The sequence below is a fragment of the Coloeus monedula genome (assembly GCF_965178545.1).
Source record: "Coloeus monedula genome assembly, chromosome: 1".
NCBI lineage: Eukaryota > Metazoa > Chordata > Aves > Passeriformes > Corvidae > Coloeus > Coloeus monedula.
The window spans coordinates 115,389,763-115,410,029 of record NC_138781.1 but is presented as its reverse complement, the minus strand read 5'-3'; the positions used below and the strand labels follow the sequence as shown (position 1 = coordinate 115,410,029).

General features: G+C 43.4%; 1 protein-coding gene across 1 annotated transcript in view; it reads left to right on the top strand.

The window, feature by feature from the left end:
• The window catches only part of GAREM1 (GRB2 associated regulator of MAPK1 subtype 1), a 99,235-nt gene extending 79,196 nt beyond the window's left edge, over positions 1 to 20,039 (top strand). Inside the window, exons 4-6 of the mRNA XM_082296671.1 lie at positions 4,887 to 6,065; positions 11,136 to 11,302; positions 14,731 to 20,039. Coding sequence (XP_082152797.1) covers positions 4,887 to 6,065; positions 11,136 to 11,302; positions 14,731 to 15,643 — 2,259 coding nt within the window. The 3' untranslated portion in view covers positions 15,644 to 20,039. The remainder of the gene's footprint in view (positions 1 to 4,886; positions 6,066 to 11,135; positions 11,303 to 14,730) is intronic.
• Positions 20,040 to 20,267: the final 228 nt, after the last annotated feature.

Here is a 20,267-nt window from a genome sequence, read left to right as displayed (position 1 = left end):
AAATCTAGCAGGTATACCAACCAATATAAAGCCACAAATCATTTTTATAAAAGTTTTCATATGTGTCCAAGTAATTAAAGACTTTTGCTTCAAACTATAACAAATTAGAACAATTGGAGTCAAAGGCAGCATATTGACTCAGGTGTTACCAAAATCTATTATTCCAAGTTAGCCTTTCCTTAAGCAAAAGGAAGAGTATACCTGAGCTTTTCCAAAAGAACGTTTCCTAAATAATCGTTCCTTGCTTTCCTGATGCCTGTCTTCTGCAGGAGTTACAGTTGGCTTTTCAATGTTACTGAAACTGCTTGAGTCTTAAAATATAAAATATTACAGTGACTTAACCCACTGCTGTTTTGCAGTGTGTTTGGTAAGGTGTCTGTGTGCCTGTAACCTTTCTGGTCAGCATCCTGGCATCAACAGTGAACAGGTAGTATGGATCAACATCTGGCAGTCGGAAGGGAGAAGGCAAGTACAACAGGGAGGAAGTTCTGGTTCTGTGGGTCTTCCGCATTCATTGTTCAGCTTGAACATCTACTAGAGATTCTTAGATGGCTTTGGAGTGTAGTGTGGCAAGCACTGCCTCTTTCACAAAGCTGGGAGCACTGGTTATTCTCACCTGTTTCCAATGAAAACTGGCTGGGAAGAGCAAAAGAGGGGCGAGTGCAAAGTAAAACTGCAGGTGTTGCTCTTACAATGCATGAAACATTATTGTTAGAATGTATAAGCCCTCCTTGGATATGTGATGCAGCTGAGTGAAAGCTTCTGGGGTGCTTTCTGCCTTCTGCAGCATTACCTCTTTTCCAGAATTATTATGAGACTTTGCCACAAAAATGTATGATTATTTCTGCTCTAGTCTGTGATCTAGACCACCTTAAGTCTGCCACTGTGCGCTGCTGCCTTCTGTCCATCATGTACCAGCGATACGCTGTGTCCCGCCCTCCAGCTGGGACCTGCCACTAGCAGGTCCAAGTGTCTGAAACAGCGCAGGGCTCTGCTACACCCCGCCAGCAGCTGCCTAGCAGGAAGCAGAGGGTGCCCAGAGAGTGCTCTCAGCAGGGCTGAGGAGATGCAAATCCTGATGGGTTGGTGCTGAAAGCTTAGAGGGTAGAGGGGGATGGGTCTGGTGTGGGGCTACCCATTCTGCCTTCTAGGAATAATTTATGATATGCACTTTGATGTTGTCTATAAGTGTACTATTTGGCATAGAACCATAGAATCATTTAGGTCGGAAAAGACCTTTGAGATCATCAAGTCCATCCATTAACCCAGCACTGCCAAGTCCACCAGTAAACTATGTCCCTAAGTGCCACATCTTCACGTCTTATAAATGCTTCCAGGAATGGTGACACAACCATTTTCCTGGGCAGCCTGTTCCAGTGAATGACAACCCTTTTGGTAAAGAAATTTTTCCTGATATCCAATCTAAATCTCCCCTGGTGCAACTTGAGGCCCTTTCCTCTTGTCCCATCTGTTCTTAGGAAGTGCTCTGCATGGCTGATTCCTGGGCTTCTGGAGGCCCTTTGAAGTTCACCCAAGGCAGTGTAAAGCTGAGCTAAAGTCCATGGCTCTTTGTTGATTTTTCTGTAAGTTTTGTGGCCGTTGATAAAGTGAAATGTTTGAGTGAACAAAACAGAGCAAGTCTGATTTTCATATGTCATTGCTACAAGGACAAAGTAAAGATCATTTAGCTGTGTAATCTGCAAAACAGAAGCTGAGTGATATCTGTGCACTGTTACGTGTATTGAGAGAGAGGTATATATTATATGTATGGTATATCTTTTTGCTAACATTCTGGAATACATATTTACCTACAATTTACCTACCAATTTTAAAGTATAATTAGCCTGCTGGGATGTATCAGCAGTCTTAACACCACCATAGTAGAATTTAGCGGATAAATTTGTGCGGTCTTAGACTTCTAATTTCACATTTTCAGTTTTTATTATAATTTTGGACAGCAACTAATACCTTATATTTTTGTTTAGAAGGAAGAATGCAGAACAGTATTTTTCTCAGAGTGCTAAACTAGAACTATGGCCTCATCTTTCTTTTCAGAAAATGTCATAGAATATACTGAGTTGGAAGGGACCCATGAGGAACATGGAGTCCAACTCCTTGCCCTGCACAGGGCACCCCAAAATCACACCATGTGCCTGAGAGCATTGTCCAAATGCTTCTTGAACTCTTGTCACGTTTGGTGCTGTGACCACTTCCCTGGGGAGGCTGTTCCAGTGTCCAACCACCATCTGGGTGAAGAATCTTCTTCTAATATCCAGCCTAAACCTCCTCTGACACAACTTCAGGCCATTCCCTTGAATCCTGTCACTGGTCACCACAGAGAAGAGATCAGTGTCTGCCCCACCACTTCCCCTTGTGAGGATGTTGAGGTCCGCCCATCTCCTCCAGGCTGAACAGATGAAGTGACCTCAGCCAGTCCTCGTACAGATTCTCCTCAAGGCCCCTTCACCATCCTCATGGCCCTCCTTTGCATGCTTTCTAAGAGCTTAATGTCTTTTTTATATTGTGGCACCCAAAACTGCCCCCAGCACTCTACACCCCAGTGCAGAGCAGAGCGGGACAATCATCCCCCTTGACCAGCTGGTGATGCTGTGCCTGATGCACCTCAGGATACCTCCTGGCTGCCAGGGCACTGCTGACTCATGTTCAACTTGCCAGTAGCCAGGACCCCCAAGTCCCACAGTGCCGCTCTCCAGCATCTCATTCCCCAGTCTGTAGACACATCCAGGGTTAAATTCAGCCTTTTTTCACCTGTAATTATCCTGTGACTATATTTTTTAACAATGAGAAAATGGTTTTCAGAGTTTTTAATTGAAAATAATTTTGTATTTAAACATGCCTGTTGACTCTCAAAGTCCATTTGCTACTTGGTTGGTTGAAATGGATGACATTAATAAGTAGCTGCTCCGCAAGACCTTCATTGTGAATCTCAGCCGTGTAGTTACCTCTGTGGTTTCACATCTGACCCACTGTTTCCTCCTACAGTGGCTTGTTTGTTTGTGAATCACCAGGGAACTGTAAGTTGCCCGAGGAGGAGCTCCCAATGCTGTAGGTTGTGCCACCTCCCTCGCTCCGGACAGTGTCCCACAAGTAGTGAGGAAAAGCTGTGATCATGCAGCATCAAGTGAAAAGTCCAACAGTGTAGCTGGCATTATCAGACCAGCCATTTGTGGAGACTTGTTGATTCTAGAAACCAATATTCTTAGAGAAAACACACTCTCAGAAAGAAGGGGGGGATTGCGTGGTACAGGCACGAAGCCCTGTGTGTCCTCAGCCCTTATCAGCCCCTCGAAGGCGGGGCTGTGTAGCTGCAGCTCCAGTGCAGCACTCTGTGACAGTTTGAGGAGAAACCAGCAATGAACGTCACACAGGCGTTATCAGCAAAAAAATCCCGAGTGCTTTCCTTTCACGTCGTGGTGTTTCAAAATGCTGTCAGGCCAGTGGTGCAAACTGTGAATGAGTATTACGTACCATAAATCCTAGTAGTTTCCTGGATTAGACCAATTAGTGTTTGTTTAGATAATTCAGGGTTTGAATGACTTCCTCTCCGGAAACCCCAAGCCTGAAGTGCTAAGGCGGCACACCTCGCCTGCACTGCCTGTGCAATTGCTCCGAGAGGCTTGCAGAAGATAATCACAGTTCTGCAAATACAGGGGAATTGCAGGTCATGTCTTACAAGAGGAAGCATTATTCACAGCGCTTGTCAGTTATTAACTTACTGGAATTACAGCTTTCACTTCATGCAGTGGCTATTGTGTGATGATACCAGGGTTCAAAGCCTGGATTTTGAACTTCACTCAAGTCCATGAAGTCTTTAGGGGTTTCAGAGGTGAGGAAGGGATATACAGTTTTAGCATATGTTTTCATTGGCAATTTCTTTAGTATGTTTGATATTATCAAATAAAATGGTCTATAACAGATGAGTAGTGTTTATCTGGTGCACCTTCATTTATGAGTAGGAATCTGCTGCTACCAAAGAATTGGGTGGGTTCTGTTAGGTCCCTGGAAAGGGCTTTTCATATTAAACCACTCAAATATGAGACAGAGCAATCTTGTCTATGAAGAGTTATTTTGGTCTTAAGGAAATAACTTCAGGAGCAAATGAGCCTTGGACATCTGTTTTGTTGGGTTTTTTCTCCTGGTGCAATTTCCATACTAGAAAAGCTCACACATGGCTGTGCATATGTTGTTTAATCTCTTAAATTGCAATTATGATCAAAAAATGAGGAAGGAAGTCTATGACTAGGAGAGCAAAGCGGGGGGAGGGGGGTTAGGCATATGGGATAGACCAGTATTCTTGATTTCTCCTTCAGGGAATAGATGTCATCTGTCATTCCCCCTAGCCTGGAAAAGATTATATCAAAGGGATATGCTTCATCTGTAATGATGAGATCACCTTTTCTGCTCCTCAGGGAGCTGAAGATGGTGAAAGAAGTTTGTTTCCCTCAAGAGCCTGGCAAATAAGTTCTAGCAAACAGCAAAAAACAAGGGTGTGGGGAAAAGATACCCAAGGGAATCCAGCCATGGTCTGTCATAGCTGTATGACACAAGCGGCTGTTCGAACTGTTGGGATATGTGGATTTGCCCTTTCTTTAAAATATGATAATGTTTGTTCTCATGCCTCCTTTGGCAGTTTCAGGTGGCTCTTTCCTCTCAAGTAAGATGCAGGAATGTGCTGAACAATTTTAAAAGCTTACTTAGCTGAGCTTTGGGTTAAACACCTTGCACTTGACCAGTTGGCTGTTCAAATAAAATTACTTTCGTTTTTTCCAATACATAGTATTGTAAGTTCAGTCTCAAGAGATTTGATGTGATTCAAGTATTGTCTTCGTTGGGGGAAAACCAAATTTTTTATTTTTATTTTGCAGGTAGCTTCAGGTGAATGCAATGAAGACACTGAAGTTTACAACATTACCCTTAGTACTGGGGATGAGCTCACTTTAATGGGGCAAGCAGAAATCCTTTATGCAAAATCTTCTAAGGAGAAGTCACGGCTCAACACCATCTTCAAAAAAATTGGGAAACTTAATTCAATTAGTAAGCTAGGCAGGGGCAAAATGCCCTGCCTCATCTGCATGAACCACAGGACCAACGAGAGCATCAGTCTCCCTTTCCAGTGCAAGGGCAAGTTCAGCACTCGCAGCCCACTGGAGGTGCAGATGCAAGAAGGGGAGCACACAATTCGCAATATAGTAGAAAAAACCAGGCTGCCCGTTAATGTGACAGTGCCAAGTCCTACACCAAGAAACCCTTATGACCTGCATTTTATCCGTGAGGGGCACAGGTACAAGTTTGTCAACATTCAGACCAAGACTGTTGTAGTTTGTTGCGTGCTTCGTGGAAACAAAATCATTCCCATGCATTTTCCTTTGCACTTGACTCTTCCAAAATTTATTCTACCTGATAGTGTGGTGAAGGGGGAGCTGTGGCATGAACCCCTCATCCAGCACTGGTTTAACATATGCCAGGAACAGTTTGACATAGACGAGTATTCTCGTGCCGTGCGAGATGTAAAGACTGACTGGAACGACGACTGCAAGAGCCCGAAGAAGAGCCGGTGCACGGGGCACAGCCATGTGCCAAACTCCCTCAGCTACGCGCGGGACGAGCTCACGCAGTCCTTCCACCGGCTCTCCGTCTGCGTCTATGGCAACAACTTGCATGGGAATAGCGAGGTGAACCTCCACGGCTGCAGGGACTTGTGTAACGAGTGGGCCCTGTTCTCTCACGATGCTCTTCAGTACCAGGAGTCGGGGGACAGTAGCAGTGATTATCTTTTCCCTGAAGTTAGCGAAGAATCGATGTTTCTGCCTACGAAATCAGAACTTCCTTATGAAGAGCTCTGGTTGGACCAAGGGTCTGGAAAGGGTGGTGATCAGCCTCTCTCTTGCTCGCTAAGTGAGAAGAACAAGTGTGACAACTACAGAGGATCTTTCCGATCAAAGTGTGGTACCGCGTCTCTTCCTGTGCCTGCAACTATCGGAACAACCACAAAGTCTTCAGATGTTTCCCTACCTCCACCTCCAGTGCCTCCGAAATCAGAAGCAGTAAGTCAGGGTTATTTATGTTTGTTTGTTTCTTTCTTTAGGTGGTGAAGAGTTTGCATGCAGATCTTTTTAGGAAATACTTGGTGGAGGGGGAAGGGCACATACAGGGCAAGAAAGCAGTCAGACTTCGCAAAATGTGCAACTTCAGCTAGTTTCCTACTGTGTGTAAGTCATGCCTTAAAAATCACAAGAGTATATTTAATACTACTCATCTAGTAGCTTAATCCTGATACTTTCAGGTGATATTTATTTTGGGTTTCTTGCTCACATAAACAAGGTCTAAGAATTGCTGAGTCACTTCATTCTCTTGCTTTCCGCATCATCTCTCCATGGGACCTCCATGTTTTCTCATACTTTTTGTGGCCAAAGTGTGTGGGGCATGACCACACGCACAAACTGCCTCAGATGACCTTAGTGTGTGTCTTCAGTTAACAGGCTCTGATAATGAGAACAGCTATAATTTTTACAGATTTGAAGTGTTTGTTAATGAGAGATTGTCTTCTCTACTGTGAACCTATAGCTGATTTTGAAGAATATTGTGGCACTATCCTCAAGGAAACTTTATCGAACTAGACCTTAACTAATCATTCTGTACTGCTTATTGAAAGAAAATATATTTAAATAGGAGCTCTGCAGAATTGATAAATGAGCCTTCTAGTCAGTTTTAAACAGAGCATGTTTCCTGGCCTAAGGTTTTTAATGAAAACTCATGGGAGAAACCAGTTCTCCAAACCTGAAATGTCATGGAGACTTCAGAGGAAAAATACAAATACGTTTTATCAACAGGAGCTTATGTGGACTGGCTGGAGAATCCACCTGTTATGTGCTCCCTTGACATAGTCCTAAACATTATTTAAAAAAAAAAAAAAAAAAAAAGAAAGGAAAAAAGAAGGTTCCCCAGGAAAGACTGTCTAGGAGTCTTTAGCAAAGTGTCAGTGATACATACTTATATTGCATGAATCTTGGTGGATATCATTTATCAAATTTGTTTTGCAGGGTTTTTTCTGGAATTTAAAAAAATATATAATTCCTGTTACAAGTCCTGTGGTGATTTCAAGAGCATGGCTGTACAGTAAATTAAGACTAATTTGAGACCAAACTGTAGCAAACCATGATCATCCCACACCTTTCCTTCTGCCATCTAACAGTCCAGTAGTGTTGGCTGGAGCCTTTCCCTCACAAGTCAGGTCACAACCTGGTTGAAAGCTAAGTTGTGTTCATTCATGCTGGGTTAGCCTGCAGTGGATTTCCGTGGGGATGCCCCTGGCCAGGCTCTGTGCTTCCTGGGGAGGTGCAGCGAGGAGAGGGGAGGAGGACACCGTGCAGGCACGAAATGCCCAACTGCAGCCCTTGGACTGTGCTGCCAAAACTGCCTGAAAAGCAAATGCAGCAGCTGGAGCAGCCAGGAAAGGCAAGACATTATGTCTTCTTAGCAAAGCGTTTACGAACCCAAGAGCACTTCCTTGCCTCTGAGGTCAGGTATGCACTGACACTTTGTCCAGACTCTTGGACGAGTGCCCAGCAGCACCATATCGGGATGAGGCTCCCTGGCAGCCTACACTGACATTAACTGGTGTGGGGCTGGTCCCACCCTCCTCCACCTCCTCCTCCTTTCCCAGACACATCATCCTGGCTTCTCTTTTGTGCTGGCTCTGGCACTCCTGTGCCTGGGCAGGCAGCCAGGTCTGGATCTGGAAAATGATTAGTTTCCTGCTGATTTCTGCGAGCTGAACTGCTTCTGCACAGGGTCAGAGGAGTGCTGGAGTGCCGGGGAGTGGGTGGTGGGGGAGGAAGGCTGCCCCTGCAGCAAGGTGAGGGCAGCCCTTGTGCCATGGGGGTGCTGACTGCCCAGGTCATGCCTGAGATATGAGGGTCTTATGTCATCCCTGAGGTGTGGGAAGTAGGGTGCTGGGAGCACTGTGGAGCACCTGCACAGCATTGGTGTGGACCCTCATACTTGGGGAATCCCCATGGCATAGTGACTCCCTTTTGGGGCCAGCAGGGTGACATTTGGGGTAGATGTGTATGTTGCCCTTGAGAGTTATTCTGTAAAGTGTGGAATTTTGTCATGTGTGTCTTACATTACTGAGGTAATGTGTGAGTGCTGTCAGCAATGTGGATATTGCTTTCTAGCCATGCTGGAGAAATAACTTCTGCTAAAGATATTAGCTTGCATTTAAAAGTGGGCAGGGGGTGTAGCCCCATTAAAAATAAAGCTAAAAACCTACATTTCCACAGATTATAAGAATTTAGACTCACTTTTATGGCTTCCTGGAACAGCTTTGGAGTGAGTATCAGTGACCTACTGAATTCATCTGTGGGCTGGGGCTGAAGAGAGGTTTGCATGGTTTTCATGTAGGTATTTATAGAGTAAGTAGATCTCAGGAGCTGCTGAAGAACATGCGGTTTAGTCATCACTCCCTCTAGAATGATATTCCATAGCATTTCTGTATAAAGGTTGGCTGGCAATTGTATTTTTGCACTAAATTTAAAATGTGTGTCCAGGAGCTGTTTGCAGGACAGGAAAGGACATCTGGGTATTTCAGAAGCTGTTCTGGTTTTCTTCTCTCCAGCAGGATGAAGCATTCTGATATATCACGTGTATTTTCTAAATACCTTTCAGAAAAATCAAAGCAGCGTGAAGGCAGAAGGCAGAGGAGGGGAGAATAACTTCTGAATTAAGGCCTGTAAATTAGTAATTGCTTCATTCCCCAAACACTAATTTGCATAAAATCAGAGGCTGTTTTCCTGATTGATATAAAGCACATCCCTGGTGGAGTGCACCGGAAGTTCAGGCTCCTGTGGATGAGGAGCTTGGAACTGCTCTGTGTTACACTCACAGTCATACTGGTGACAGGGCAGGTGTTATCCAGGCAGCTGCAGAGCTGGTCACTGCAGTGGGCACCGTAACACCCAGATTCAGCAGTGACACCCCAGGGCCCAGGCGGTGCTGGCAGGGCTTGGGCTGGCAGCAAGGAAAAGGAGCAGAGGTCTTAAAATCAACATAGCGCCTTATGCCATTAGAAACAGGTCACCATTCCTAGGTCACAGGAAGGAGGGTTGGTGCATGAGAGGTCAGTATCAAATAGAAGTTTCAGGTTGTGCAGTGTAAATGTGTTTTATCTGTATCTGACAGCCATGTGACATCCAGTGCTTGCAGGGCAAAGAGTATTTCCAGCTAAGAGCAGCAGCCATCGAGGTCATTGTCCTGTCACACTGTGGCTGTTCCACTCATCTCCCTTATTTATTTCATTGCCATTCTCTTGGACCTAGTGAGCGTGGCTTTCCTGAAGCTTCCCCTTGCTCTTGTCCATTTAATCTGCAATATCTCTACTTTTTATTCCTCTGCTGGGTTTTCTGGGGGCTGTGTGTGGCAGCTGTAATTATAGTTTTATGACAGGGACCAAATGGGACTCCAAACAGGTGTTATTTATGGCTTCCTTCTGATCTGCAATCTAGGTCAGCAAGAGAGTTTGGCATAGTTTGTTATGCCAGCACCTTTGAATGCCTCAGTCTTCCCAGGAAAGAAACACTTTAAGCCTTTGACCATCTGCTGTGCTCCAAGAGCTCCCCTGAATGGTGTCTCTAACCCCATGGATATATATTCAATAGCATTCAGTATTAACTTTGCCTATTCTGACTTGGGGAGGGAAAAAAGGCTTCAGGCATCCTTGGGACACAACACTAAAATGGCTGAAGAGTTTTATGCCTGAATTCAATAACAAACATGAATAAAATTGATTCATTTTTTTTTCCTTTCTTTGAAAGAGCAAATAAGAACCCTTAGAACAAGATTTATTTCAGTGTTTTATGCTGTCGGGCATTTCCTGTAATTTTGACTTGTTTTGAATTAGGGAAAAAATGTAGTACAGTGTCCTAGTCCCCAGTTTTCCATTTCACAAAAGTACTAAATATGTTATTGCATTTTGAAAGCACTGAAGTGGATTGCAAAAGGTTCCACATTTATTTTGTTTTTAAGTAAATTAAATCACTTTAATTGCTAATTATGTGTTGCAGAACTGCTAAGATAACTTTTAGTTCTGCAGTGCTGTAAAATTTTAAAATAAACTGCAGCTTTCAAACACAAAAATAATTTCCCTTTTCTGATGCATCTAAGACTGTTTCAGACAAGGAGAACATAGAGGTCTCCTCCTGCCCAGGGGCAGGTGGTGAATTGTTAAAAATCCTGCCTGGCAGCCTAATTCTCAGCAGCCTTCTCACCTCTAGCCCTACTAAATAGAGTTGCTCTCCCAAATATGTCCTGATGAGATTAAGTCCTTAATTCCATCATCTTTTATATGGGAATGGATCCTGACATTTTGCTCCTACATAGACACACCAAACTAAATTTCAGGTGAGCAGTGCTACAGCTGTGTGTTTTAAGCTGCAAGGTTGTCTGGCTGCATGGAGCAGACCTGTTGGCTTGGTGCACTGTTTGAACAGACTCTTGTGCCCACACCTTTCCACTTCTACATTTTGGACAGCCTTATCCTGCCCTGCCTTGGCAGCTACAGAAGGACTGAAGCTCCAAGTTTGAATCCAGAAGCTGGTAAATATGAGATACATGTACTATTCCTGAGGGAGGGAGGCTGGGAATCATCCTAGAGCTGGATGACTGACTATCACTGGTGAAGTAAGTCAGGAAACATCAAAGTATATTGAGATCTTTTCATTACATAAGCTTGGTTTATTACATCTAAATAAACAACACTAATGAAGTTTAGGCATGATGAATTGCTCCTTACAGAATGTACAATATCAGGAACAGTCTGTCTGATTTTCTATGTTACTGGAAGGTTCTTTTACTTTTTAAATGAGTGGCTATCAAACTGCTGAAATGTGCCCTAAAAAAGATTGCTAGTAGCTCTGCCAGTGGCAAAGTGGTTTTTTGGACTTCTTTGACAGCTACATACTGTTGCAAATGTATATACTTTTTCATTTCTCTCTTCTCCTCCCTTTTTAATTATTTCCTTTCAAAGAGTAAGGCAGAACCAGATGTATTTCATCTGGCTGAGGCTGCTGTTGCCCAGATTTTCTTGCTGCTTGCTTACGTGTTCTTCTTTTGTACAGGTAAAAGAGGAATGCAGGCTCCTCAACGCTCCCCCGGTCCCACCACGGAGTTCAAAGCCGTCCTCCACCAGTCCTTCCATCCCTCCTCGCACAGTGAAACCTGCACGACAGCAGACCCGCTCTCCCAGCCCCACTCTGTCCTACTACTCTTCAGGACTGCACAACATGTATGTGTCTGAGCTGTGGGAGCACCGTGCTAGCACTTTCTGAGAAAGTTAAATTTAGCACTGTTCTTTTTAAAGGCGCTTGTTTCTAAGGCACGGTACGGTGTCAGACTTGCTGACTTTTTGTAAAACGGGCTAACCTGTCAAGTTATTTTTAAAGATTCAAAAGGAAGAAAAGCTCCAGCAGGGACTAGGTTTTACTAGATAGGACATAGCAGTTGATATTAAATACCTGCACACATTGCTAGAGGTAATACCGCTCTTAGGTGACACAGGCTGTCTAATTAAAAAATCATGTATAGTTCTCCATGTTTCTTGAAAGGCTTGAATCTTCAAACCAGACCACCTCAAAGCTAGTTTTTGGGTGGGATTGCAGTGCTGCATGCAGTGCAGCCAGCTCTGATAATCAGGGACACAAAAAGAGTGTGGTAATCCAGAAATGTGTTGTGCTAACTATATGGGAACCTACAGGGTGGATGTGATGGAGGACAGAAGGACCAGCAGACACCATTGAGTGTGAAGTGAGGTGTAGCAGAAGGGGGCCAGACAGCTTCCACATCAAACACACTTCAGCACGACCCACAAACTGGAAAATCCACCCAGGCTGGTTGAAAGTTGACAGTAAATTCTGAATTATGTGGCTGCATAGCTTTTCTTAGTGATACAGTGTCCTTCCTTTGACTTCAGAAAGTATATGCACCTTCTGAAGCCTCACCTCCTTTTTGCCTTGGATGTCTTCTTGCCATTATTTTTGGTACCCCTTCAGTGACACAGTGTGTGGATATTACAAATTAATCTGAAACATCACTGAATTCATTTCAGCCTGGATGCAGTTGGGATAATAACTTGTGCTGGAATTGCCTTACTAAGCCATACTGCACATTTGCAGCTTAGTGTTTTGGATCTGGCAATGATCACTCTAGATCAAGGCTGCTTGCTTATTTTATGAAAGCCTGTTGGGTAGTTCTGTCAAGGTCTACTCCACAGGAGGTTGAGCACAAGACCTCCCAGCTTTTGGGGCCCACCAAATGCTGCCTTCTCTCTTTGTAGCTAAGAATACATCTGCCTTCCAAAAAACTATGAAAAAACTAGGAAAACAGAAGTGAAGTTTCTCAGGAATGCAAAAGGTTGTAGTGAGGTGGGGTTCAGTCTTTTCTCCCAACTAACAAGCAATAGAATAAGACATGGCCCCAAGTTGCACCAGGGGAGGTTTAAATTGGATATTAGGAAAATTTCTTCATGGAAAGGGCTGTCAAGCACTGGAACAGGCTGCCCAGGGAAGTGTTGAAGTCACTATGCCTGAAAGTGTTCAAAAAAAGTGTAGATGTGTCACCTGGGGACATTGTTTAGTGTGGACTTGGCAGTGCTGTGTAATGGTTGGATTGATGATCTTAGAGGGTTTTTCCAACCTAAACAATTCTGTGATTCAATGATTTGCCTTGAATTTCACAGTATTTACATGAAATTCATCTCCACCTGGGTCCAGACCAGACATCTCCATTTTGGTAGAGTTGACCTACCAACACCTCTGTGTTGCAAAGGAAGCTACTAGAAAATTGGCATTGTGTGGAGTAGCCAGATTGCTGGTGAAGTTGCTTTGCCATTTATATCAACGGTCTTGTTTTCTGGATCACGAAGGGTTGCAGGCAATATTTTAAACAGAAACAAAGTCAGTATGATTTGTCCTTATCTGCCTCTAAAAATGCCTGATGCCTGACTTAAGCTGTGTTTGAGGCTTGTCTTGCATCCTTTGGCACCGAGTCCCAGGGAGTTAATTTTAGTGGAGGATGAATAAGGAAGTACTTTGAAAATGTTAAAATGTTATTTTATCAGTTTTCAGAAATTCCATTAATTTTTGAAATCAATAAATGTTCCAGTTCTGGTATGGAATTAGAGAACAGAAACAGGATCAATCAATTTAATTGCTCTGTATGGTTGGTTGTTTACAACACCTTGCTGACTGTTTCCTCAGCTTGATGGCTTGGTTTGTGAAAAATGATTTGCACTGTGTGCAATACACCAGTTGGCCTTTCAGCAGCCAAAAGTGACCAGCTGATGGTGTATCCCTGCTGAGTGGGGAAAACCCCATCTCTCCTATTGTAAATATCCAGCTGCTTTACCTGTCAGACTTGTATTAGTGATGTAAAGAGACGAAAAGTTCGAAAGGCACGGAATGGAGACTGAGGGATGGTTAGAAAGAGGGAAACTGCATCTGTTGGGATGGATATTTTCCAGTGATGCAGATTAGAGCTGGTTTTATGCATCTGCACTTTGTATTTGATCTGGGCAAGTCCAGGCTGGCTTCCTCTCTGATCCACTGTAAGTACACGGGGAAGTAATTTTGTGTCAATCCACTGAAAACTATGCTGGTTTTTGATAACTGCTCCATTCTCAAGCAGTTTCCACTGAGCTGTCATGGGGTGACTGTTGAGTTTCTTTCTTGAGTAGTTAGTTCTCAGGAGAGATAGGTGACTAATTAAAACAATTTTTTTCAACTGGTGGTTTCTGTCTGTTCTGTTGAGTAAGGATTTATAAGTCTGCTAAGTGTTTTTCCAGTGTTCTGGTTTAGTTGGCCAAAATTCCAAAGATCAGCACAATCTTTCACATTTTCTTTTAGAAAGTGGCATAGAATCAGCAAACATTTGCTTTTGATAACAGCTTGCGTGCTTTTGTTGTCGTCTCCGTCTCTTGGGAACTCCTGGATATAAACCATCAGTTCCCTGGGACAGGCTGAGCTTAGTTCACCACCTGGAAGTGGATCAGGCAACTTTCTTTAGGTGCCTTTGAACAGCAAGTGTTTGACATCAAAGCATTTTAAAGATCCAGACACATCAACAAGTTACTGTGGGTAAGCTTAAAGCCTGATACTTCAGCACGTCCAGCTAGGTCTGCTTACCCTTCCTGCTAAAACTAATCCTTTGGCAGTGAGCATTAACTCACTCTGTGTCTCTGTACTCTGCCCTGGTGCACATGGCCTAGTGCAGGGTGACCTGCCCCTCATATGAGCTTTTGCATACCATGACACATCTGTGCTATATATATAGAAAAGTACTGGACTAGAACATCTTTCTAGTATATGTGAGGCTGTTTCTCATCCATGGTGGTATCCCTCAGGAATTCAACAGTGAAAAACTGAGTATTTGTGTGATGACACAGAACTGAATTGAGACATCTACTGTTTTTATGAGCTTGAAAAAACAAGACATGAGGCTTTTGGGTATATCAGCATCTTGTCAGGCTTATAGAAGGGGTGAAGGAACTGTCAGTGCATTAATTCAAACATGTTAATTCAAATGTGAAAAGTTCTGCTGGAGGAAAGAAGATTCTTTCCTTGTGACGGTCACCCTCTGACTCTGTCAGATGATTTATGAGTTTATTGAAATGCCAATTTTTTTCTTACTAACAACATCTTTTCTGCTTTGTTCCTTAAGTAATGTCACAGAGAGCGACAACACCAACCCAACTGAGAGCCCACCCGTTTCCTGCTACCCGTGTAACATGATGAAATCTGAATCCAAAGAGCCTGAGAGCACAATGCCTTTGGGAAGCCCCTCAGCTGAAGCTCTGCCTTCGAGGTTATCTTGGCCAAACCATTTTTCAGGAACTGCTGAAGGCCTGAACAGGAGTGATTTCCTGCTTGATCCAAGCAGGAGCTACAGTTACCCCAGACAGAAGACTCCAGGTACGCCAAAGAGAAACTGTCCAGCACCTTTGACTTTTGACTTCGATGGGTGTGAGCTCCCAACGGGGTACTCCCCGCTGACTCCAGCAGAGTTCACAAACACCATCTCCAGCTGTCCAAAGTCAGCAAGTTACTCTCTAGACTGCACTGATGAGAAAACTCTGGGAGTCAGCAACACAAAGCAGAGCCATTCGTGTCCTGCCTTACCTCCTCGGGCACCCAAGTCAAGTGAAGATAAGACGGTTACAGACATGTGTCCCTTGCCACTGAAAATAGATGGTGCCGAGGAGGAATCAAAAACTGGCTCTCCAGACATCTTGGAAGACCAGTATCTTGCTAAAAAGGGCATGCAGGATACATTCTCTGTGTCTTACCCCTTCTCGTCTCCCCTCCACCTCCAGTTAGCACCGAGGTCTTGTGGGGATGGCTCTCCCTGGCAGCCACCCACAGACCTTTCTGGACTCTCGATAGAGGAAGTGTCTAAATCGCTGAGGTTTATTGGTCTGTCAGAAGATGTTATATCGTTCTTTGTCACGGAGAAGATTGATGGCAATTTACTGGTTCAGCTTACAGAAGAAATCCTATCAGAAGACTTCAAGCTAAGCAAATTGCAGGTTAAGAAAATATTACAGTTCATTAATGGCTGGCGGCCCAAGATGTGATGCTGGCTAGCTTTTAGTGAAACTGTATGAGGTGTGCTCGATACATTTGAGCTAATACATCGCTTCCTGTTTTTTGCACTAAAAATCCTTCCTGTAAATAGTAGTAGAAAAATTCTTACTATGCAGATAAACATTTTTCAGTGGTGAATGGACTTTTTTTTCTATGTCAATAATAACGGTAGAGAACCTGCAGAGGTGTGCCTTTGTGCATCCCTGAGTATTCAACAGCTGCTAAAAACCGGACACTAAGGGAACTTTGACTCCATAGTCTGTTAAGACTTAGTCGTATTTATTACTGAACAATTTGATGCTGAAAGACACACACCAATCCAGTTTACAGTTTTGTGTTAACTGCAAAAAAAGGTATTTCTTATGGGATTGTTTCTGTTCACATAATATTTGGCAACGTGCTGTGACTTGCAGATATACAAAAGCATTGGTTTTGACACTACATCTGAAAATGTTAAGAATTGCTGTGAAGTGCCACTAGCACACTATTCTTGCAGCATTATTTTTATTAACAGTATCTTCCTGACTATCTGTAACGTGGATGCATTTTCCATGTTACTTTGAGCAAAAAGAGTTAAATGTTTTTAAACCAAGAGTCATGCTTAGCTCGTTGCCCAGAGGGGAGGGAGAAGGGGGATTTTCTACTGAGCCACTCTGCCCTGGCCAATTAAAAGTTTATGACCTGTAGATTTCAAAAGTTGCTTTTGTAGTCGGATGACTGGAGTAAATAGCATGACTTCTGGTCGTGCAGCTTTCTCATGGGAAAAGCAGTTCAGTGCACAGACTCCTTTCTCAGCAGATCCTGCCTGCTGCAGCAGCCTGCTAGCACGGCCCTTGCAGGAGCTGTGCTGTGGTGGAAGGTAACAGCTCCGTGTGTTTCCTCTGCTGCTGTTCTGATCGTCTGAAAACACGCTCGGTCTGCTCTCCTATTCCTGCGGTCGGATCTGTGTGGGAAGGCGATCGTGCTCCTGTGTCATGCCTTTGAAATAAAGCGTTGGCAAGGTGGGAGGGATCGGAAACAGAGCACGGCATGCTGCTGAGAATGGGCTGAGTGAGGTTTTGGACCATGCCACAGGAAATGTTTGTGATCTTTTCAGTTCACCTGTCTTGTTTGCAGTGGGCTAGAAGAATGTGGGTGTCAAAGTGGGAGGGGCTGAGCATCAAAGGATGTGCTAATTCAGTTGCCCAGCTGCAAAATCTGCACTAGATGTCACATGTAAGTAGCAGTTAAAAGGGAGCACAGAGATGGTACGTGGGTATTAGTCTGCCTGTGGAGACCTCTCAAATTTAACTGCTTAAAAGGCTAGGAATAGGATTAACTTTTGATAGTCCTTTGTGGTTTTCTTGTAGACAGAGATCTCTGAAATGTGTCTAAAAAACGCCTGGATCCCCCTGCCTTTATATACTGGATTCAATGATTTGTGGAGGTCCTCAGGAAACACTCTGTGTTATCCCTTCCTCCTCAGCAAGTGTGCATGCCCAGGATCCTCAGGTGGTCAGAGCTAGGAATGCTAGCGCAATTTCACCTTCACTTGCTGCTGAGCAGAGCCCTGGCTAGGGGAACACCATCACCTGCCTTGTTTACCTTTCCGATGTATAAAAAAATATCTCCATTGTAGGGCACATAGTTGGGAGCATCAAGAGAAAATACAGAGCAGGGACAAAACTGCTAGGTTTGCCTGTTTTCTCAGCCATATTGACTCATTAAAAATAATTTACTAGCAAATAGAGCTTTCTGTTGTTGGGGCAAATGTCATGTCATGTCGCCATGACGAAGCCAAGGTGCATTATTTGTCTTGCAGAATGCAAACCACCAGTTCTCAACCAGAAAGCAAAGCCCAGTTCTTGTGGGTACTGTAAAGGCAACAAATACCCCAATAGAAAAACCCCCACGACTTCATAATCCTCTTTTTCATAATGTATTGGCTTTAAGCAACACATGAATAGCTTTCTCCAAATGCTTTTTAATTAGCATCCTAAAATATTTTAGCTGCAAATAGGATGAGATCAAATTCAGATACTGTTCAGATGTGTGTGCTTGTTGGTAGACAGATGCAAGTTGAAACCAATTGCCTTTTAAACCTCACTGTGTCAAATGAGTGTTCAAATTTGAAAGGGCCAAATATTTAATGTCAGGTACTTGTCATTGTTTTGCTCAGCTTGTTAATTCTAGGTAAAAACCCCTAAAATATCTCAAAAAAAAAAAAAAAAAAAGAAAATATTGCAGTCTTGGTAATATTAACATTAAATATTGCTAACACCCCCCAGTATATTAACATCCCTGACAAAGTAGTTTTCTTTGACTGTGGATTCACACCTCTTCTGTTACCTCTGCTTACCTGCTTGAAGTGGTTATTCTTGCAAAGAGACTGGTGGAATTTGCATTCATGACCGTGCTGCATCAACATCTCACATGCATAAACCAAAATACAACTGGCCCACAGAAAGGCCTAGAAATGTGCATTGTTTGCAGAAGCTGAGCCTGTGCACCAAAGTACAGCTAAAACCTCTACCTGCAAACTTGCTATTGGTGGCCTTCCAGTTGTCTCGTTCTAGCTTGGCACTGCTTACTTTTTTTGTGCATAATGTATTAGCATTTAACTTTTTCCTTTGCCCTTAGCCACTCGTTGCCTTCATTTTCCAAGCCATTTTTTGGGATTTAGGTGTTCCTAACATTTGTGTTCCTTGAATTTTATGACTCCAGTGTTGATCTACCTGCTGTGGTGCCCAAGCTGGACTGAAGTTATCTGCTCTGCTGAAATCAGTAGAGTGATGAGCAAACTGAGCAAGTGGAGTGTTGTGGCTCAGCCTTTGGATCCTAGGTTATGGAAAGGGGTATCTTTCAATAGGTAGCCAGGCACAGCGTGGAGGTCAGCAGTGGGGAAAACCAATCTGGTTTTGGGCAGTATGGGAGTCCAGCCATGTTGATGGGAGTTGTGTTGGTTGTCTTTGGGGCCTGAGAGCTGTAACCATTGAGCATTGTGCCAGAGTGGGCCAAAAATCACTTTATTTTTTGAGGCAGTCTGCTAAAACAGGCCAGTCCTAACCTTGGATTTCTTCCCTCAGATTAAATAAATGTAAGGCCTCTGGTGCTTACTTGGTTATCGGTGTCCAAGCTCTGTGTTACCTTTGGGGTTTTTGTTTGTCTGGGGGTTTTGGTAGCAAAAAATATGGCATGTCATCCTGTATGGAGCTGTCTCTCTGTCCTGCACCAGGAAACACATCCTTTCTATGCAACAGTTGCATGTTGGCACAAGGACTGATGCTGCCTTCAGCAGTGAAAGCCGGATTCTGGCATGGAGGCTTTTCTGGAGGTGGACACTGAATTGGGCAGGGGAGGCATGGAGAGGAAACTTGAGGGGAAATGCTAGTTTCTTTCAAATGCTCATTGTGCCTAGGATTGAGATTCTTTGTCTTGCTGCCTGCCTGGCTAACCAAAGCTGTGTTGACAGCAACTCAAAGTGCATACTTGCGTTCTTATTCTTGCCATATTGTAAAAATTGCCTACGGCTAGAAACTTAGACAGAAAACATTTGGTCCATCCAAAATTAGAAGGGAAATGCATTTTGAAGTATTCTTTTCAGCTAGAAGCAAGGTTTTGAAGTTACTGTGTATTACTGTGTATTTTCTAATACAACAGGTTTGCTCGCCACTTAAATGAACTTCGTTCCACAACAGCTTCAAGAGAAACAGCATAAACAGCAAAGCTGCCTGAAAAGGCACCGTGTTTCAAACCTGTCTATAAATAATTGTTTTCCCTTATGTTTTCATGTTAAATCAACTTCTTGATTGTCCTCCCACAAAACAAATTGTGCTGGCACCAGCTTCTTGTGTGCTTCCCAGTGGGTTGCCTGCCTGCAGGCCCGGCAGGAGGTTACACCATGGTACTTAAAAGCCAAGCATCAGCCCTATGAGAGGACTACAGCTTAGCCCAGCTGTCCTGGCTTCTCTTACTGATGCTCTGAAATTGCAGCGTTCCTGTATGCAAGCCAGAAGGTACAGATTAAATCCTAATAAGCAAGAGGGATCGTCCTTTTTACTTATAGGGATGGCAGGGCAGTGTGGAAATGCAGGCCCCTTGTTGAGACCTAGCAATAAATGACTCTTCATTTTGTTATGTCTTAAATTCCTAATAATCCAGGAGTTGTTCCAACTTCACAATTTTTGTGTGTAATAACCAAATTTTCAGTGTGAAAATCTGCAGAGTGATTCTCTTGACTTGGACAATCTTCTGAATTGTATTAAAAATATGTTAGTTCTTAGCGCTTTAGATTCACTTTGGGTATGTCAAAAAAGTAACACTTGGGAAAAAAAGAAAAAAATAAAAAGCCCTAAAATTTTGGCTTAGTACATTTCCGTTATAAAACGAAGCATGGGGTTTGTGGAATTCTGTGCTGTTTTGGGCTTTTGTGTAAAAGGCTGAAGGCAGATTATTATTTAAACCAGGTGCAAATAAATATCCCTGTAATGTATATGAACAACTTTAAACCGCGTATTGTAAGTATATAAACTGTATATTAAAGACACTATTTTCATGATACTTCAAATGCATACAGAATTTGTTGTACTAAATCAGTCGGGTTGCATGTATTATATAAAAGGGTTGGTTTTCATT